Raw genomic sequence first — 23,234 nt, forward strand, 5'->3', positions numbered from 1 at the left:
CAAAATGGATGAAGGACCTCAATGTGAGAAAGGAATCCATCAAAAGCCTTGAGGAGAATGCAGGCAACAACCTCTTTGACCTCAACCACAGCAACTTCTTCCTAGGAACATCGCCAAAGGCAACGGAAGCAAGGGCAAAAATGAACTATTGGGATTTCATCAAGATCAAAAGCTTTTGCACAGCAAAGGAAACAGTTAACAAAACCAAAAGACAACTGACAGAATGGGACAAGATATTTGCAAACGACATATCAGATAAAGGGCTAGTATCCAAAATCTATAAAGAGCTTATCAAACTCAATATCCAAAGAACAAATAATCCAATCAAGAAATGGGCAGAGGACATGAACAGACATTTCTGCAAAGAAGACATCCAGATGGCCAACAGACACATGAAAAAGTGCTCCACATCACTCGGCATCAGGGAAATACAAATCAAAACCACAATGAGATACCACCTCACACCTGTCAGAATGGCTAAAATTAACAAGTCAAGAAATGACAGATTCTGGCGAGGATGTGGAGAGAAGGGAACCCTCCTACACTGTTAGTGGGAATGTAAGCTGGTGCAACCACTCTGGAAAACAGTGTGGAGGTTCCTCAAAAAACTGAAAACAGAGCTACCCTATGACCCAGCAATTGCACTACTGGGTATATATCCTAAAGATACGAACGTGGTGCTCCGAAGGGGCACGTGCCCCCAAATGTTTATAGCAGCAATGTCCACAATAGCCAAACTATGGAAGGAACCTAGATGTCCATCAACAGATGAATGGATAAAGAAGAGGTGGTATATATACACAATGGAATACTATGCAGCCATCAAAAGAAATGAAATCTTGCCATTTGCGACAACGTGGATGGAACTAGAGGTTATCATGCTTAGCGAAATAAGTCAATCGGAGAAAGACAACTATCATATGATCTCTTTGATATGAGGAAGTGGAGATGCAATGTGGGGGGTTGGGCAGGTAGGAAAAGAAAAAATGAAAGAAGATGGGATTGGGAGGGAGACAAACCATAAAAGACTCAATCTCAAAAAACAGACTGAGGGTTGCTGGGGGGAGGGGGGATGGGAGACGGTGGTAGGGATATGGACATTGCGGAGGGTATGTGCTATGATGAGTGCTGTGAAATGTGTAAACCTGGCGATTCACAGACCTGTACCCCTGGGGATAAAAATACATTATATGTTTATTAAAATAAATTAATTAATTAAAAAAAAAGATTTTCACCCTTAAAATTAAATGACATTGATTAAAGATATTAAAGATATGAATAAAGGGAAAGATAACCTGTGTTCATGGATTGAATGAATAAAGTTGTTGAAGTTTCCATACTATCCAAAGTCTGTATAGATTCAATAAAACCCCTATCAAAATTTTAATGGCACTGAAAAAAAAAAATTCATATGGAACCACAAAAGACCCCAGATAGCCAAAACAATCTTGAAAAAGAACAAAGCAAGCAATATTGCAAAATACATTTCAAAAGTAGAGTAATCAAAAGGTTTTGATTCTGACATAAAAACAGGTGTGCAGACCAATGGAAGAGACTAGAAATCTCAGAAATAATCCCATGTATATGCAGTCAACTAATCTCTGGAAAGGGCACCAAGAATACACTATGGAGAAAGGGAAGTCACATCGTTGTGCTGGAAAACTGGATTTCAATAAGCAAAAGAGTGAAATTGGACCTGAGCTATTGTTTGAATGTTTGCACACCCCCAAATTAATATTTTCATATCTTAATGTCTGATGTAATTGTATTAAGAGATGTGCCTTTGGGAGGTGATTAGATCATGAGGGCATGAAATAATTGCCCTTATAAAAGAAGTGTGTTGGTGAAGACATAGAGAAGTTAAAACCCCTGTATACTGTTGGTGGGAACATAAACTGGTATAAACACTAGGAAAGAAGTACGGAAATTCCTAAAATAGTTAAAAGTAAAACTATCCTATGATACAACAATCCTACATCTAGGCATATATCCAAAGGAAATGATATCAGTATTTTGAAGCGATATCTGCACCCAATGTTCTTTGAGTATTATTCACAATAGGGGTGCTGGGTGGTTCAGTGGGTTAAGCCTCAGCTCAGGTCACAGTCTCAGGGTCCTGGGATCGAGCCCCACATTGGGCAATAGACAAATTACAAAAAACAAAACAAAACAAAAAACCTCTCTATTGTTGGATGAATGGGCAAAAAAAATGGGGCATTTATAAGTAATGGAATATTATTTGGCTATAAAAAAGAAAATTCTGCTTTCTGAGACATCGGTGAAGGGGGATGCTAAGTGAAATAAGCCAGATACAGAAAGGCAAATACTCCATGATCTCAGTTATATGTGGTAGTTAAAAAAAAAACTCAAAATCATAGAAGCAGGGAAGAGAATGATGATTACCAGGTACCGGAGGTTGGGGAAATGTTCAAAAACTACCAACATTCAGTTATAAGATGAATAACTTCTGAGGCACCTGGGTGGCTCAGCCAGCTAAGCCTCTGCCTTTGGCTCAGATCATAATCCCAGGGTCCTGGGATCGAGCCCGTCATCAGGCTCCCTGCTCAGTGTGAAGTCTATATCTCCCTCTCACTCTGCCCATACCTCCCCCCTGCTCATGCTATCTCTCTCTTGTGTTCACTATCTCAAATAAATAAATTTTTTAAAGATGAATAAGTTCTAAGGCTCTAATATACAGCATGGTGGCTCTACTTAATAATACTGTATTGTTTACTTGAAATTTGCTAAGAGTACATTTTAAGTGGCCTTCATGAAGAAAAAAAAAAATTATGTGAGGTAATAGATGTTCTCGTTAGCTTGTTAATGGTAACCACTTCACAATGAATACATATATCAAATCATCACATATTGCATCTTAAATATATACAATTTTGATTAGTCAATTATACCTCAAAAAGCTAGAATAAAAAAGAATTTTATTCTTTTTTGTATGATTCAATTTATATAACATTCTGGAAAAGATAGAATGATAGGAATAGAAAGGGATCAGCATTTGTCAGCATAGGGTTAGAGACTAGGGTAGAAGGGGAGTACGATGATGCATGGGGAATTATTTCAGGTGATGAAACATTTGTACATTGGTTGCGATATGGTTACATAACTGTACATGTCAAAATGTGCAGAACTTAGACTAAAAAGGATGAATGATGTACTGTGAAGATTACATCTTATATAATAGTGAAAAAATGCAGATTTTCTACATTGAAACAACAGACACTTGGAAAGTAGAAGATAAGATTCTATTGCAAAACAACATAAAATAAGTTTACTCAATAAGACTAAATTTACAAAGAAACATACTGGGTCTATATGAACACCAAAAAAAGCTTGTTAGCTGAAAAGAACTACCCAGTTTTTGGACGAGAATTCTTAATTCTCTAAAGCTAGTAACTATTCCTAAATCAACTCATACTGAAAACACAAACTAAACATAACTTTTACTAGAGTGGCCTATTAAAATTTTCTTTTCTTTTTTTTTTTAAGATTTTATTTATTCATTTGACAGACAGAGATCACAAGCAGGCAGAGAGGCAGGCAGAGAGAGGGAGGAGGAAGCAGGCTCCCCGCTGAGCAGAGAGCCCGATGTGGGGCTCGATCCCAGGACCCTGGGATCATGACCTGAGCTGAAGGCAGAGGCTTTAACCCACTGAGCCACCCAGGCGCCCCTAAAATTTTATTTTCAAACATAAATATGTTTAAAGAATAAATATGTCTCTGATAAGGAATGGTAAGAAGGAGTACTAAGCTTATCAGATATCTAAGTGTCTTACAAATTAAGTGTAACTACATTATGTCTTAAATGGCAGAAAAAAATAAGTATATATCTCTACAAATGCCCACCTAGAAAAATAAGTAAAATTTAATCCCTAATTGAGAACTTACATCAAAGTGTAAATGGATCAAATATTTAGCATATAATATAAAACCACAAAACAATTGAACAATTAAATGTTGAAAATCATGTGGAAGAAGATTTTTTAACATTGAAATAGGGAAGTCTTTCTGAGAAAGATACAAAGGTCAAAGAAAGTATTAATAGATTTGATTATGTATATGTAAAAATATTTCTACATGGCTAAAGATACTCTGCACAATATAAGAACATCCAAATTAAAATCATAGGCTAGAAAAATACTTACACAATGGTGAATGGGATAATGTCTTTAGTGCATGATTAAGTCATAAAAATTCATATGGAAAAGAACAGCAATCAAACAAAACATGTAAAAGTCAATAATAGATAATTCACATAAGATGAATACAAATAATTTTAAATATGTGAATCAAATTCAATTATATTTACTGAATTTCAATTACAGTAAAAAAATGAAATACAATTTTTTTAACAACCAGAATCTCAAGTACTATAAATATTCATCAAGAACTTGTTGAGAATGTGCATAAACTCTAAACTGAGGGATGTAGCATAGTTTGGTACTAGCTTATGGATGGCACTTGGGCAATAACTATGAACATCAACAATTTAAATATACCTACCAATTGATCAAACAATTGCACTGCTAAAAACTCATAATTAGAAAATCTCTAAAAGACTTCACTGCAAACCTATTTATCATAGGAAAAGATTTAGGAAAACAGGACAGGTACTGGAAACACTAATTTAGCTATATCTTTATTAGGAATTTTTAGGCAGTAGGAGGAACCTAAGAATGAGTTACATCTGTGCACTGGTATGGAAAGATATTCAGGAGGCCAAGTAGTTATTACAAAAGTTAGACACAAAGACAAACACATACATGAAAATATGATTTTTATTAGCAAAGATTATTAATTGAATAATCTTAGGAACAATAACAATCTTAGTACAATGATGCATATGGAAGAACAGGGAAACTGGTGAGGGACAGATAAGATGTTCCACACCTTTTCCTCTTTGTAAGGATTCTATTTTTAATAGTTATTTTATCTATTTTTTGCTCAGGTAGATCTTAAAAGCAAAATGTTACACAAAAACTTCATATGTAAAGAAATTAAATAGAGAAGATAGTCTATATAAAAGAAATATTTTAACAATGAAAAGAAAGAAGATAAAAGACAAGAAACTGACCAGAAATAGAATTATGAATGAGACAAAAGGTAACAAAAGTAAACATAGCAATGAATTAGTATAACTATAAATATTTGACTCTTTCACTGCACATTATTTGTTGACTATGACTGTAAATGCATTTACAGTAAAATGAACTTTAATATTTGTGGAGATTGACACTAATGTTAAAATGCTTCATTCATGATAGATGATGCACTTACTTACTTCACAGCATTTGTCATCTCAGAATTTCTCAGAGTGTAGATCAGTGGATACAGCATTGGGGTTATGACTGTAATAAATACACTTGTCAATGAGGAAGGTCTTAGCAGGTCTTACATACACAAAAATACATGGAACAAAGAATAAGACCACCACAATGATGTGGGAACTACAGGTCTGGAGGACTTTCTGCCTCCCTTCTGAACTAAAGTTCTTTAGAGAGTGCAGAATGACACCATAAGAGATGAGCAAGAACACAAACACAATAGTGCAGATCATCCCTCCATTGGCCACCACTAATGAGTCAATGACATATGTGCCAGTACAAACCAATTCCATTAAGGGGTACATGTCACAGGCATATTGAAAATACAGACTTATTAAAACTTAATATAACCATATAAAAACTTCCTCACTAATTCATTACCTATTGTTGAATAAATAGCTATAGAGGCATTACACCCTTAAATGAAGTCTTACAAGGTATTATGAACCTGACATTCTAGCAGGAAGGGAAACTGTTATTATAACATAATCATCCATTTCAATCTTTAATTATAAATAACTTAATTACTTTGAAAAAAAAAGGGAATTCAGAATCATTTTAGGAATACTTCTGCATTCTCAGAAAATGGACCCAATGTAAAGGAATTCTTCTTGTGGTAGATAATATACTTATCTACTAAAAGATATAACATTTCTACTCCACAGCTTCTTCATAGCATTTGTCATCTCAGAATTTCTCAGAGTGTAGATTAGTGGGTTCAGCATGGGGGTTATGACTGTAAAAAACACACTCAATGACTTGTCAATGGGGAAAGTCTTAGCAGGTCGTACATACATGAAAATGCATGGAACAAAGAAGAAGACCACAACAGTGATGTGAGAACCACATGTCTGGAGGGCTTTGCGCCTCCCTTCTGCACTAAGATTCTTTAGCGAGTACAAGATAAAACCATAAGAGATGAGCAAGAACATAAACACAATAGTGCAGATCATCCCTCCATTGGCCACCACTAACAGGCCAATGACAAATGTGTCAGTACAGATGAGTTCCAGTAAGGGATACATTTCACAGATGAAATGATCAATGACATTGGGACCACAGAATGGGAGCCCATAAACAGTGCTAACCTGAATTACTGAATGCAGAAAACCTCCAACCCAGGACACTACCAGCAGCACAACACACACCCACTGCCTCATGATCACCAAGTAATGCAAGGGCTTACAGATGGCCACATAACGGTCATAGGCCATCACTAGCAGAAGAAAGACCTCTGATCCACCAAAAAGGTGTTCAGTAAATAGTTGAGTCATACAAGATTGGAAGGATATGGTATTTTCTGCAAACAACAAACCTGAAATCAATCTGGGGCAAATGCAAGAGGAATAAGTGACATCCATAAAAGACAAGTTAGCAAGAAACAAGTACATAGGAGAGCCCAGGGTCTTACTGACTGCTATAGTCACCACAATGAGCACGTTGCCCACCACAGTCAAAATATAGAAGAGCAAGAACATAACAAAAAGGACCTTCTGTTCCTTTGGATCCTGGGTGAGACCCAAGAGGACAAAGTAAGTTACATTGTTTCTTGGGTCCATCTAGTCTGGATGGGAGTGACTTCTTGTATTAGAAGGTGATCTACAAAACAGGGGAGAAAGTCTTTAAATGCATTATAAGGTTAATCTTTTATTGATTAATTCAGTTAAAAGATTGTGTAAAAGATTGTAAAAAAAAAAATAGGCAGGAGTACCTATTTGTGTCACAGACAGTGTGATTTCCAAGTTGAACAAGTCATGGTTTCTTTCACTCAGTGATATTATACATAATAATATTCAATGAAATAAGTGCCAGTATAAAGGTAGTCACACAATGCAAAGGTCAGGGGTAAGAATGTATCAACAAAACAGCAATAAAAGATGGCTTCCAGTGCTTTCAGCGCTCCTTCCTGAGATTTAAAGGAGAAGTGGAAGGACAAGAGGGCAAGGGATTCCATGCAAGAGTGCACAGTTTATAAAGTCACAAAAGTGAAATACTTGAGACCCATTTAGGGTAACTGACATATTCAAAGTGAGTGGAACAAATTAGGAATAGAAAGTCACTGCCCTGGATTGTTTCTTCCCTCACTGAGACCTCTTTCTTAGGGACTTGGTTGGATATGCCCTCTTTCCTTGACCAGTAAATGTGGAACCTTTCCAATGTTGGGTTTCTCCTTTAATCTTTAAACTTCATATACACAGCATCTCCAACTCTGAACATCTCCAATTGGATATTAATTCAGAAATTATAAAATTAATTTCTAATTTTCAGCAACAAATGTAGGTGTTTACCATCTGACTAAATGGTACCACCTTCCAAATCATTTTCCAGACAAGAAATATCACCGTGCCTTTCATGCCTTTCTTGCTCTCATATCACATATTGATACCTTTAACAAATCTTATTAGACCCATTTGAAATAGATCACAAAGTTGGTTATTTCCCTTCCCTCCCCACTTCTGGCCCACTGCACTAGACATCTGTATTGTCTCTTCCCTTTCATTCCGGCCTCCACCAATTTTTTTTTTCCTAACATAGCCCAAGTGACCCTTTTTAAATCTGATACTGATCTGCTCAGTCCACTGCTCACAACATCTACAGTGGATTCTACTCACTCACTCACAATTTAATGAATCACATTTCATATTTACAGTAACAGTAACTATAATCCCCATTCCACAGTTGAACAAACTGAGATTCTGAACATCTATTTTTCCCAAGTTCACCCATTTTGAAGTGGCGAAACTAGAATTAGAACCCAATTGCGCTTTATCTCAAAGTGATCTAACTTTTACATAATAAAGGTACTCACACAATTGCAAAGCCTGGTTTCCACTATTTACTGTTAGTCTTACCTTAGGAAGACAAGTCCACAATCTGAAGGAACACTTTTTACTCTTTCACAAGAACCTAGAATTCTTTTGTCATCCAGTTTGACAAGAGTGGACAGAAAGCTGCATTGTTATTTGAGGACATATTTTATTTCATTCAATTGTCTGTCCATTCTCTCCGTGGAGTCTTCTGGTTATTCAGAAGGTTGCTTTTATTTATATTGTAGATTACTTCCTAAGAATTCCAGATTCCACAGAGAAAAATAAAAATTTAGCACAAAAATTTTGGATAATTTATCAAAAAGACAAGGAAATCCTATCCTTACATAGAAAGATAACAACCAGATATTTCCAACAGAGATTTTTCTCAAGTAATTTCTTTCGTACTAATTTCTAAATAGGAAAATATCATTCAACTCTTTATTCATCTTTACTATGTCCTTTTGCTTAGCTCGGATTGGCTGACCTGGTATTTTTAAGAAACATTCTTGTGTTTTTCATTAGATAATGCTTTAAACCTAACAGAAACCTCCTCAAAAATGTGTACCAGTTTTTAGGAGCATAGCATATTCTTCTCAATATGAGCAAAGAACACTGGGCATATTATCCCTTCTAACCACATTCCTCATTAAGTCCTAGAATTGGAAAGAGTCCAAGACTGATTCTTCCTTAATTAAATTCAGTGGGAATTTCCACAAAAACTTTAAAAAATATCTCTATAAAGATACTAGGAGGCCGAATCACATAATTAGGGGCAGAAAGATGTAACATAAAAATATAGCTTTAGAACCATTGTAAGACTACCGCCAGTCAAGAATAAAATTTTAGCTCAGTCATATTGTGTTAGGGAAAAAATTTTTCATATATTTCCCCACTTGTCTTAGTAAGTTTTTCTTTCCTTTCATTTAATAGTAAATTTATCCTGCCTTAAAGTGTGGTTAGATGTTCTAGATATATGTTTATATATAAAATAACTGTTAAACTATTAATTTCTTTAATTTGGAGCTCCAATCTACTGCCAGAAACCATGCTATGAATGGGGATACAGTAATTAAAGAAATAGGAAAATTATGTAAAAGTTCCTTCATGCATGGACCTTATATTCTTATAATAGAGTTAGACAGTAAATAAGGGGACAATTTACTAAACTAAATACACTCTTCACTATGGCTAATAACAGAGCAAACAATGTATACTCAGGGAGATTTCTGCTATGGAAAAGGTGACCAGGGAAGGCCTTTCTTCAAAGGTCATGTTAAAGCTGAGATATAAAGCTAGTAGCTATGATCAGAAACACTATTTTATGTAGTAAAATTAAGTGAACATTCTAAGTAATGTGTTCTCACTTCACTGATGGAATGACCTATATGTAGAAAAGGCTAAAGATTTCTTAGGGATTTTTATTGCAATGTTATTGTGAAATGGAGTGGTGAGCAGGGACACTCTTATCTTTTCCTTGATTATGGTGGAAAAGCTTTCAACCTTTCCCTGCTGCGTGTGATGTTAGTTGTGGTTCTGTCATACATGACAATTATTATATTGAAGTACATTCCTTCCATACCCAATTTGTTGAGAAGTTTTTTTTTTTAATCATGAAAATATATTGAATTTCTGTGTGACCATTTAATAATCCATAGAGGATTAAGAAAACAATTCTTTTACTAGAACATCAAAAAGAACAAAATACTTAAGAATAAGCTTAAACAAGGACCCTTGTTTAAGGGTCCTTCTACACTGAAAAACTGCACAGTGTTGTTGAAAGATATTCTAGAAGACACAAATAAAAGGGATGAAAGACACTTATGAATTTATATGGTTCATGCTACTAAGTTGCAGTGTTAGCTAAAGTGATCTACAGATTCAAAGAAATTCCTACTAAAATAAAAAAGAAATGGTTTTGCAGAAATAGAAAAATGTATCCTAAAATTCAGGTAGAAACTCAAGACATGCCAAGCGGCCAAATAACTCTGGGGTAACAAACAACCAACAGACTTCCTGGTTCTAAAACTAACTACAAAGGTATGGGAATCAAAACTCTGTGATACTGGCATAAAGGCAGACACAACAATGGAATAAAATACAGATCCTAGAAATAAACCTTTGCCTGTGTGTCCAAATGACTTTCACAAATGAAAAAGCATTCACTGGGAAAGGACAGATGATTCCAAAAATAGTACCATGAAACTGGATATCCACATGCAAAACAATGAAGTTCAACCCTTAATCACATACACCATACACAAAAATTGAATCAAAATGGATCAGAGACCTAAACTATTACCTAGAACTATGAAATTCTTAGAAGAAAACTTCATAACTTTGGATTTGGTAATGATTTCCTGGGTAGGACACCAAAACCACAGACAAGAAAAGAAAAAAACACAGGAATTATACTTTATCACATTTAAGAACTTTTGTACATCAAAACACACTATCAACAGAGAGAAAAGGCATCCCACAAATGAGAGAAGATATCTGAAATTTATTTATTTGATAATCTGCTGGTATCCAGAATACATAACAAACACACATCTCAAAAACACACATAAAAAAGAAAAAAAACACCCTAATTAAAAATGAGCAAAGGACTTCAACGGGCATTTCTCCAAAGAAGATATGTGATGCCATATAAGCCCATGAAAAGATGCTCAATGTCACTAATCATTATTGAAATGCATTTCAAAACCATAATGTAATACTACTTCACACCCAACAGGAGAGTTATGACCACAAAATGTAAAAATTGTAACACATGTAATCACTGGAGAGATCAGAACAACTCTCCATTGCTGGTGGGAATGCACAATGATGTAGCTGCTATGGAAAATGCTATGGTACTTCCTGAAAAGGTAAGCAAAAAAACACCATATGATCCACAATTCCACTTTGGGGCATATACACAAAATAATGGACATCGCAGTCTCACATAGGTATTTCTATACCCATTTTCATGGCAGTATTATTCATGATAGCCAGAAAGTAGAAGCAGCCAAAGTGTGTACAAAGTGTGATAAATGTATGAACAGAGTGAAGTGTATGCACACAATGGATTATTATTCACTCTTAAAAATGAAGGAAATTCTGACACATATTAAGACATTGATATCCTGCAATTCACTATGCCAAGTGAAATGAGACAGTCATAAAAAGACAAATATTGTATGATTCCATAAACACAGGTACTTAAAGTAGCCAAATTCATAAGAAATAAGAAAACAGAATGGTGGCTGCCTAAGGCCCAGAAAGAGGGATTGGGGAGTTAATGTTTAATGAGTGTGGAATTTCAGTTTGGGAAAATGAAAAGGCTCTGGAGGTGGGTGGTGCTGGTGCTTGCATTACAAATGTCAATTTAATTAATTAACCATCATGACGATGTAAATTGACTCAATATCACTAAACTATGCTCTTACAAATGATTAAAACCGTAAGTTGGAGTACCTGGTGTGGCAGAATAATAGGAGGACCCTAAATTCACTTCATCCATGGAACATATCCATATAACCTTCAAATCATTCTGAATGCCCAAGAAATTGACCTGAGGACTGATAGAAGAAATTATACACAGCTGAAGGGAGAGAAGAAGCCATATAAAGGAAGGTAGGAAGTGTGAAGACATGTTTCATGCTGAAAATGATCCCAGGTGCTGCAGAGGGGAGGGAGTGCTGGTTGCAGGGAATGGTGGAGAGAGCAGAGCACAGAGGAATACACACAAGAAGAACACTTCCCCAAAGCCATTAGTAAGGAAAATGAGAGTGGCTGATTTTGGTAAGTTTTTGCAACCAATGGGCCTCAAACACTGGAGTTTCATAGGTCCCTGGGCTTGGCTAGGACAGGGAACTGAGTATGTTGCCCTACTCCTGGAGAAGAGGCAGGCAGGTAACCGGGCCAGACAGCACCATCTGAGGATCACCTACAGGGCATGGGAAGAGATTAGTTTTACTTTTTAGTGCACATCTCTGAGAGGTTGCATTGCCTCTCTGGGAACAAAAGACTCTGCAGGCTCCATTTCCTTACTCCACCCAACAGCAAAGGCACAGAGACACCTGCTAGATGTGGCTACACTGGACACTGGCTCTTTAGCCTGCATTTCTCCAAGTCCCATGCCCATGCATTCTGTCATGATTGCCCTTCTGGATCAAACCTGCAAGAGTCCCAGCACAGTGAGACCATCCTCAAGAAGATAAGTGAAGTTTCCCACCACTCCATGTTCTAAAAGTTTAGAGTTTTAAAAGACGGGAAAGCTTGGCTGGGTTAGAGCTGAAGATGAATTGTGTTGCTCAAGGCAGGCAAGCAACCCAGAGACAGTGTGAAATGAGAGATCTAGAAAACACTGGGACACATGAGGGAAAATTATTTGCTCTTCTTAATGTGCTTTTGTGAGAGCAGCAAGCATGGACTCCCGTCTCTGGGAACAAAGAGCTTGCTAGTGCCATTTCCCTCCCCCTCCTCTCAGCATAGACCAGCTTCAGTAAACAGCACATTGCCAGCACTGGCTGCCTAAACGGCTTACACCAAGTCTCCGTCCTCTGTACTCTGCCAGTAATACTTTTCCTGGGTAAGTGTACCTAAGGACTAGTGCAGCAGGTCCCTTCCCCAGAAGACCACCAGAAACCCCTGCATTCACCATGTCTACTGACCACAGAGTTCTTCAATGTTTCATTTATAGTGGAAATATTATCAGGTCTCCTTTAACAAGCAGACCAGATCTTATCTAGTTAAAACTCGCCATACTCTGACCAAGGACCAAACAGTCCCCTCTGCAGGCAAATAGAACCTTTACATACAATTGACCTGAGAAACAGAGCAGCCAAAACACAGTAGCAGAGTACATGCAGCACACATCAAAAACACTTCCTGAAGCACTAGACCCTGCCTGTTATTTGACCTCTTCTACTTAAAGCCATTACTCTCAGGAACAGGAAACATAACAGACTTTCTTAGCACACAGAAGAAGCAGATACCTAGTCAAAATGCCAAGATGGGGAAATTCACCCCAAAAGAAAGAACAAGAAAACATCACAACCAGGGATCTAATCAAAACAGATATAAGTAGTAGGCCTGATGCAGACTTTAAAGCAATAATTATAAGGATACTAGCTGGGCTTGGAGAATAGCATAGGAGACATCAGGGAGACCCTTACCACAGAGATAAAAGAGCTAATTAACCATCAGGCTTAAATGAAAAATGCAGTAATGAGATTCAAAACTGACTGCATGTAATGGCCACGAGAATGGAAGAAGCAGAGACATGAATAAATGATATAGAAGACAGAATTATGGAAGATAATGAAACAATAAAAGAAATAAAAAGAAAAATGTTTGGATCATGAGCATAGACAAGGAATTCAGAGACTCCATCGAACATAGCATTCATATCATATGAGTCCCAGAAGAAGAAGAGAAAGAAAGGTAACAGAAGGTTTATTTGAGAGAATTATGGCTGTAAAGTTCCCTAATCTAGAGAACGAAACAGACAGCCAAAGTCAGAAGACACAGAGTACCTCCATCTAATCAAAAGCAGGCCAACACCAAGATATTGCAGTTAAATTTACAAAATGTTGAGATAAAGAATAATCCTAAAAGCAATGAGACAAAAGAAGTCCCTAACTGACAACTGGAGGACAATAAGGTTAACAGCAGTGCTCTCCACAGAAAGTTGGCAAGACAGAAGAGAGGGAAATGATATATTCAACATGCTGAATGGGGAAAATCTGCAGCCATGAATACTCTATCCAGCAAGGTAATCATTCAAAACAGAAGAAGAGATAAAGAGTTTCCCAGACAAACACCAAAGCAGTTAATGACCACTAAACCAGCACGTCAGAAATATTAAAGGAGACACTTTGACTGGGAAAGAAAGACCAAAAGAGACAAAAACTAGAGAAATGAAGAAATTCCATAAACAATGACAAAATAAGACATAAAATAGCATAACACATACCTATCAAAAATTACTCTGAATGTAAATGGAGTAAATGCTCCAAACAAAAGACATAAGGTGTCAGACAGATTAAAAACAAAACAAAACAAACAAACAAAAAAAACCCATAAGACCCATATATATACTGTTTACAAGAGACTCATCTTAGACCAAAAGACACCTCCAGATTCAAAGTGAAGAGGCAGAGAACTATTTATATGCTAATGGACATCAAAAGAAAGCTGAAGTAGCCACCCTTATTTGAGGCAAATATATTTTAAACGAAAGACCCTAACAAGACAACAATGACACTACACCATACTAAAGGGGTGCAACCAACAAGAAGATGTAATGATTCTAAATACTTATGCATCCAATTTAGGAACAGCAAAATATGTAAACAAATCAATAACAAAATTAAAGAACTCATTGATGATAATACAGTAATAGCAGGGGACTTTAACACCCCATTCACAGCAAAGGACAGATCATCTAAGCAGAAGATCAACAAAGAAACAAAGGGGTCTTGAATGACACACTGGACCAGATGGATATCACAGATATATTCAGAGAATTCCATCTTAAAGCAGAAGGATACACATTCTTCTCAAGTGCATATGCATCATTCTTCTGAATAAATCACATACTGGGTCACAAATCAGGCCTCAAATGATACAATAAGACTGAGGTCATACAATGCATATTTTCAGATCACAATGCAAGAAAACTAGAGGTCAACCACAAGAAGAAATTTGGAAAGACCACAAATACATGGAGGTCAAAGAGCATCCTACTGAAGAACAAATAGGACTATCAGGAAATTAAAGAAGAATTAAACAAATACATGGAAGCAAATGAAACTGAAAACACAACAGTTCAAAACCTTTGGAATGAAGCAAAGTTGGTCCTAACGGGGAATTATGTAGCAATACAGGCCTTCTACAAGGAGCAAGAGAAGTCTCAAATACACAACATAACCTTACAGCTAAAAGAACTGGAAACAACAGCAAATAAAGCTTAAATCCAGCAGGAGAAGAGAAATAATAAACATTAGAGTAGAAATCAATGATACAGAAATTTAAAAAAAAAAAAAAGAACTGTTTGCTAAGGCACAAAGAGAAGGAATATGAAATCAATGTCTAATGAATGTGGAATTTCACTTTGGGAAGATGAAAAAGCTATGGTGACAGATGGTGCTGGTGTCTGCATTACAAATGTCAAATAACTTAATCATCATATCAATGTGAATTGAGTCAATGCCACTGAAACTTTGCAAATACAAATGATTAAAACTTCAATTTTTGTTATATGGATTTTACTACAAGTTAAAAACTACATTTAAAAACTAAGTTGAGGGGCACCTGGGTGGCTCAGTGGGTTAAGCCTCTGCCTTTGGCTCAGGTCATGATCCCAGGGTCCTGGGATCAAGCCCCACATCGGGCTCTCTACTCAGCAGGGGGCCTGCTTCTCCCTCTCTCTCTTCCTGCCTCTCTGCCTACTTGTGATCTCTGTCTGTCAAATAAGTAAATAAATACAATTTTTAAAAAATAAAAAATAAAAATAAAAACTAAGTTCACTTCATTAATAGGTGCAAGCTGTCAGCATAAACTATAGCACAATGGCTAGAGTATATGCACATATCATTGGCTTTAAACATACACCCGTATAAAAAGAAGGTATGCCATCTAACAACAAAACTGGAAAATTAAAATCTCCAGATCTCTGTCATGACGATCTGCTTTGTACAAGAACTTTAACTAATACTCCCAGCACACTGAACTTTGACCATCAACTGGATAATACATAAACCAAAATAGGATATTTGTATAATAGTAAATGATTTTCTCCCTGGACCTTTCCTCAAAGTGCCTATATGTCAAAATAAACATACTTTGGACAAATAGTGATCATGGGCCTCTGTACCAAGTATCGTCTTTTCTCTATTCTATTTAATATACAAATTTATTTTATAGAGTGGTGGATATCTCTCAAAGTTACCTTTTCTATCCCAGAACTTCCTCATGTCATTTTCACCTCGAAATTTCTGAGTGTGCAGGTTTAAGTTTAACAAGGGGATTACCATGCTGTACAACACAGCTACAGCTTGATCAGTGGAGAAGGTGGTGTTTGGGTGCAAATATACAAATATTCAGAATGCAATATTATAACCACCACACTGACATGAGAGACACAGCTTTGTGTCTCCTCTCTAAACTATAGGTCCTCCATGAGCATATGATAACCAACTAAGAGACCATCAAGAAGAAAATTTTCACAGGCAGATGAATCCACTTTTGACAGCAACAGAGACACCAAGGGTATGAATGCTCATGCAGATGAGTTTCAGCCAAAGATTTATGTCATGCACAAATGGTCTGTGACAGTGGAGCCACACACAGGCAGCCACACTGTGAAGAGGACCTGAATGGTTGCAAGGACAAAGCCTCTAGTACATGCCAACTGAAAGAGGAAGTCATATCCCTGCCACTCATAATGATTTCATTGTACAGGGGTTTGCAGATGGCTACATGGATGCTCAGCAAAGACTTCAGTCATACACTTCCTGAAAGAGATGGTTTTTCTTACAACAAAAGTGCCAAACAGCATATTAAGGGTCATGGATGAAGAACAGCAGATATCTAGATGGGATGAGTTACACAGGCAGAAAATGGAAGCAGTACCCAAGGTCATGAAAGATGACTTGTTGAATGAAAAGACCCACTCATGGATAACAGTTCTTATTACTGGAAAGCTTCCTAAATTAGGGGTGTCTGGGTAGCTCAGTCGGTTAAACATCTGCCTTCAGCTCAGGTCGTGATCCCAGGGTCCTGGAACTGAGCCCCACATCAGGTTCCCTGCACAGTGGAGAGTTGTCTTCTCCCTCTCTGTCTGCCCCTCACCCCACGCTCGCTCTCTCTCTCTCTCTCTCCCTCAAAATAAATAAACCTTAAAAAAAAAATTCTTCCTAAATGAATCCTAAAGTGCATCTCCAAAAAATAATACATGACTTGTTTTGTGACTAAACTATTCTCAACTGCTTTTAACTTATCAACTTCTTTTATTTTATTTTTTTTAAAGATTTTATTTATTTATTTGACAGAGAGAGTTCACGAGTAGGCAGAGAGGCAGGCAGAGAGAGAGGGGGAAGCAGGCTCCCTGCAGTGCAGAGAGCCCGATGTGGGGCTCGATCCCAGGACCCTGAGATCATGACCTGAGCTGAAGGCAGAGGTTTTAACCCACTGAGCCATCCAGGTGCCCCTCAACTTCCTTTAAAGTTAAACTTATTTATCATATTTTGATGTAAACTTATTATTTTATTTTAAACTTGTTTTTGAAAGGTAATATGGAAGAATAGGCATTAATCTGAAAAAGAATAGTAGTGAGAGACTGCTCATCTCATGATGTATGTGTTAACATATATAAAACAAACATGTTATATATAAGTTAAATTAAATTTAAAATAGTTTAGATATAAAACAAAAGTCAGTTAGTATTTTTAACAAGATTCAATTTAAGAAGATTAATTTAGGAAGAGTTAAAGTTTTCTAGTACTGAGAACTGATATCCATGAGCAGGTCCTTTCATTCAACAAGTCATCTTTCATGAACTTCAGTACTGCTTCCATTTTCTGCCTGTGAGAGTTATGCCTTCTAGATATCTGCTGTTCTTCATCTATGACCCCTGAAATGCTTTTTCACATTTTCTGTAAGAAAAACCATCCCCAAACCACTAGAACTCATACAGCAATTCAGTAATGTGGCAGGATACAAAGTCAATTTGCAGAAATCAATTGCTTTCTTATACACTAACAATGAAAATACAGAAAGGGAAATTAGAGAATAGATTCCATTTACTATAGCACCAAGAACCATAAAATACCTGGGAATAAATCTAACCAAAGAGGTAAAGGATCTGTATTCGAGAAACTACAGAACACTCATGGAAGAAATTGAAGACATAAAAAGATGGAAGACCATTCCATGCTCTTGGATCAGAAGAATAAGCATTGTTAAAATGTCTATACTGCCTAGAGCAATCTATACTTTTAATGCCATTCTGATCAAAATTCCACCAGTATTTTTCAAAGAGCTGGAGCAAATAAACCTAAAATTTGTATAGATTCAGAAGACACCCCGAATTGCTACGGAAATTTTGAAAAAGAAAAACAAAACTGGGGGCATCACGTTACCTGATTTCAAACTTTACTACAAAATTGTGATCACCAAGACAGCATGGTACTGGCATAAAAACAGACACATAGACCAATGGAACAGAGTAGAGAGGCCAGATATGGACCCTCAACTCTACGGTCAAATAATCTTCGACAAAGCAGGAAAAAATACCCAGTGGAAAAAAGACAGCCTCTTCAATAAATGGTGCTGGGAAAATTGGACAGCTATATGTAGAAGAATGAAACTCGACCATTCTCTTACACTGTACACAAAGATAAACTCGAAATGGATAAAAGACCTCAACGTGAGACAACAATCCGTCAGATTCCTAGAGAAGAACATAGACAGTAACCTTTTCAATATCAGCCACAGCAACTTTTTTCAAGATATGTCTCCAAAGGCAAAGGAAACAAAAGCGAAAATGAACTTTTGGGACTTCATCAAGATCAAAAGCTTCTGCACAGCAAAGGAAACATTCAACAAAACAAAGAGGCAACCCATGGAATGGGAGAAGATATTTGCAAATGACAGTACAGACAAAAGGCTGATATCCAAGATCTATAAAGAACTCCTCAAACTCAACACACCCAAAACAAATCATCATGTCAAAAAATGGGCAGAAGACATGAACAGACACTTCTCCAATGAAGACATACAAATGGCTATCAGACACATGAAAAAATGTTCATCATCACTAGCCATCAGGGAGATTCAAATTAAAACCACATTGAGATACCACCTTACACCAGTCAGAATGGCCAAAATTAGCAAGACAGGAAACAATGTGTGTTGGAGAGGATGTGGAGAAAGGGGAACCCTCTGACACTGTTGGTGGGAATGCAAGTTGGTGCAGCCACTTTGGAGAACAGTGTGGAGATTCCTCAAGAAATTAAAAACAGAGCTTCCCTATGACCCTGCAATTGCACTACTGGGTACTTACCCCAAAGATACAGATGTAGTGAAAAGAAGGGCCATCTGTACCCCAGTGTTTATAGCAGCAATGGCCACGGTCACCAAACTGTGGAAAGAACCAAGATGCCCTTCAATGGACGAATGGATAAGGAAGATGTACTCCATATACACTATGGAGTATTGTGCCTTCATCAGAAAGGATGAATACCCAACTTTTGTAGCAACATGGATGGGATTGGAAGAGATTATGCTGAGTGAAATAAGTCAAGCAGAGAGAGTCAAGTATTATATGGTTTCACTTATTTGTGGAGCATAACAAATAACACGGAGGACATGGGGAGATGGAGAGGAGAAGGGAGTTGAGGGCAATTGGAAGGGGAGATGAACCATGAGAGACTATGGACCCTGAAAAACAATCTGAGGGTTTTGAAGAGGCAGGGGGTGGGAGGTTGGGAGAGACTGGTGGTGGGTATTATGGAGGGCACGTATTGCATGTTTATGCACCATAAACAATGAATTCTGTTACACTGAAAAGAAATTATATATATATATATAATTTTTTTATATATGTGTGTGTGTGTGTATATGTGTATATATATATATGTGTGTGTGTGTGTGTGTGTGTGTGTGTACAGAAAAAAAGAAAAACAGAAAAACCATCTCTTTCAGGAAGTGTGTGACTTAAGTTTTTGCTGAGCATCCATGTGGTCATCTGCAAACCTATGTGTAACACAAATATGTTATATATGAAAGGAATAATATTGTGTATCATTGAAGACATGAACAAAGAGATGAATGAAACAGGAGTCCTGATTTGGATCCAAATAAAATAAGACTTTAGAATATAATACTCAGGATTCAGGTCAATGGCAAAAAGAAAAGTATGCAGATTTTTTTTAAAAAACCTGAAATCATAAAACTGACTATTCCTCCATACTTCTTCAACTCCTATACCAAAAAATTTCAGATGAGTCTAAAGTTTTAATGTAAGATATACAACCTCAAAAATGCTTTAAAAATTAACTGCTGAATTCTGGAACACTGAAAAGAAATTTTTAAAAAAGATAACAAAAAAAATTAACTCCTGAAAAACAGTTTAAGAATATTTTGGTATAAGTGAAGTGGAAAAATCTTTTAAAGATAACAATCCAAAACAACATTAAATGTTAAATCTTAAGAACATTTTTTGCATGCCAAAAGGATTCTACAAACTATACGAAAGTTAAAAACACATCACAAGCCAGAAAGACAATTGTTGCATACACAACAATAAAGGGATCCTTTCCTCAGAATGTAATCAATCATAAAAATCACTATGGAAAAGATCAATGATTGAATGAAATATGTAAAAGCATTTATAGGTGATTCACAGAAAAAGGAATATAAATCATATTAAAGATAAACTCGATAATATGAAAAAGGTTACATTTTAATCAGATTATTTTCTGCCATGAATATTTATCAGGTATGGCTTGTTGAGAATGCGGACAAAAATACTCTCACAGACTGTGAGAAGCAGTTTAGCTACTACTACAATCTCAAGAATGACAGTTTGACAATAACTATGAATACTCACATTTAACTATCTGATCATTGTTTCAAATACATACATCAACAATTCCACTCCTAGGAACTCATACTCGCACATGTTCACAAACATATACTTATTGCAAAAAAATTTTTGTAGGAAAAGGTTAGTAAAAACATGAACAGAAATGAATACATTTATTTTAGTAAATGTTTATAAATGAGTAATATGGAGTACAAGAAAAACAGAGATCTTATGGATGAGTATGGAGTATCTTCAAAATGTTGCAAGAGATTTCACTTATATGTGGAATTAAAAAAAAAAAAACAAAAACAGTGAAACAAACAAAACCCAGAAATGTACTCATACATACAGAGAACAAACTGGTCATTGCCAGAACAGAGGGGGATGAAGGGATAGCAAAAATAGGTGAGGGGGATGAAAGGCACAAAGTTTCAGTGATTAAATCAATATGTCACAAGAATGAAACGGATAGCATAGGAAACACAGTCAAAAACAATGTAGCATCTTTGTATGGTAACACATCAAAACCACACTTATCACGAAAAGCATCTCTTAATGTACATGATTGTTGACTCACTATGCTATATTCCTGAAACTACTGTAATGTTGTATGATAACTATACTTCAGTTAAAAAACTAGAAATAAGCAGAACTATGCCAACTTAAAGGTTTATGTTTACAAAAGAAGTTGCATAATAAAGGCAAACATTTAAATACACAGAGAAAAAATTACATACATATATTTAAATCGAAATGCATTTGCAAAGTTTTTACCTCATGAGTCTTTAACAGATCAAGACTAACTCTGGGGAAGAGGAGTAGAGACCACACTGAGAGAGAAGTAGGTAATTTATTCAACATTGTTTCCAATTGTGTAAGATCTACTCTTGTACTCCTTATTATCCATTACACTTCAATTTTTCTTATAAAAACACTTATTTTATATCTAAAGCAGAAGAAATTTAATATACAAGACAGTCCATACTTCATTAAATATTATAAAGAGTATAATAAAAAGATTACCTTAAATGACAAGAATCTAATGAAAAATAATACACATCTCAGGAAACAAATTTTAAAACATAACTTAATTAAAAATTATTGTAATCATATAAAAATTTGCTCACTAATTTGTTACCCATTGTTAACTCCTTGAGAAAAAAGCATTACACCTTTCTAAATAAAGTGATCAACAAGACACTATAGCCCTTACATTCTAGCAAGAAGGGAAATGTTATTATAGCACAATCATCCTCTTCATCCTTTAATTAATTTAATTCACTTGAAACAAAAAGAGTCTTAATCATTTTAAGAAGACTTCTGCGTATTCTGAAATTGGGATCCAATGTAAAATAATTCTCTTCATGGTGGATAATACACTTATCGACTAAAAGATATGATATTTCTTTTCCAGAGCTTCTTCATAGCATTTGTCATCTCAGAATTTCTCAGCATGTAGACCAGTGGGTTCAGGATTGGGGTTATGACTGTGTAAAACACACTCAATGATTTGTCAATGGGAAAGGTCTTAACAGGTCTTGCATACATGAAAATACATGGAACAAAGAAGAAAACCAGCACAGTGATGTGGGAACCACAGGTCTGGAGGGCTTTCTGTCTCCTTTCTGGACTAAGGTTCTTTAGAGAGTGCAAGATGACACCATAAGAGAAGAGCAAGAACGCAAACACAATAGTGCATATCATCCCTCCATTGGCCACCACTAGCAGGCCAATGACATACATGTCAGTACAGACCAGTTTCAATAAGGGGTACATGTCACAGGAAAAATGGTCAATGATATTAGGACCACAGAATAGAAGCCCATAAACAGTGCTAACCTAAATTACTGAATGCAGAAAACCTCCCACCCAGGACACTACCAGCAGTACAAGACACACCCACTGCCTCATGATCACCAAGTAATGCAAGGGCTTGCAGATGGCCACATAGCAGTCATAGGCCATCACCAGCACAAGAAAGATTTCTATTGCACCAAAAAGGTCCCCTGTAAATAGTTGAGTCATACAAGCATGGAAGGATATTGTATTTTCTCCAGACAAGAAGTCTGAAATCAATCTGGGGCTAATGGAAGATGAATAAATGACATCCATAAATGATAAGTTAGTAAGAAATAAATACATAGGTGAGCCCAAGGTCTTACTGAGACTTACAGTCACCACAATGAGCAGGTTTCCTACCACAGAAAAAATATAAAAGAGCAAGAACATAACAAAAAGGACCTTCTGTTCCTTTGGATCCTGGGTGAAGCCCAAGAGGACAAAGTAAGTTACGTTGTTTCTTGGTTCCATCTAGTCTGCATAGGAGCTTACTTCTCCTATTAGAAGGAATTGATCTACAAAACAAGGGGGAAAACTTTTAAATGCATTACAAGATTAATCTTCTATTGACTCATTCAATTAAAAGAATGTGGAAGACGTATCTGTTTGTGTCAAATGTGTAATGGACGTTATAATTTCCAGTTGAACAAGCCATGGTTTCCTCCCCTCACA

At 36.3% G+C, this 23,234-nt stretch overlaps 1 protein-coding gene and 1 pseudogene across 2 annotated transcripts; both read right to left on the reverse strand.

Moving 5' to 3' along the window:
• Positions 1-5,968: 5,968 nt before the first annotated feature.
• LOC308350270 (olfactory receptor 4A47-like) lies at positions 5,969-6,898 on the reverse strand (the record flags this gene model as incomplete). Its single annotated transcript, XM_080815407.1, has 1 exon — positions 5,969-6,898. The coding sequence occupies one exon, from the start codon at positions 6,896-6,898 to the stop codon at positions 5,969-5,971; it is 930 nt and encodes a 309-aa protein (XP_080671533.1).
• A 15,205-nt stretch (positions 6,899-22,103) lies between these two features.
• On the reverse strand, positions 22,104-23,033 carry LOC308350275 (olfactory receptor 4A47-like; annotated as a pseudogene). The gene has a single exon. The product of its transcript is annotated as an olfactory receptor 4A47-like (transcript).
• Between the last annotated feature and the right edge of the window lie 201 nt (positions 23,034-23,234).

This window comes from Martes martes (genome assembly GCF_963455335.1).
Source record: "Martes martes genome assembly, chromosome: 10".
Taxonomy (NCBI): Eukaryota; Metazoa; Chordata; class Mammalia; order Carnivora; family Mustelidae; genus Martes; species Martes martes.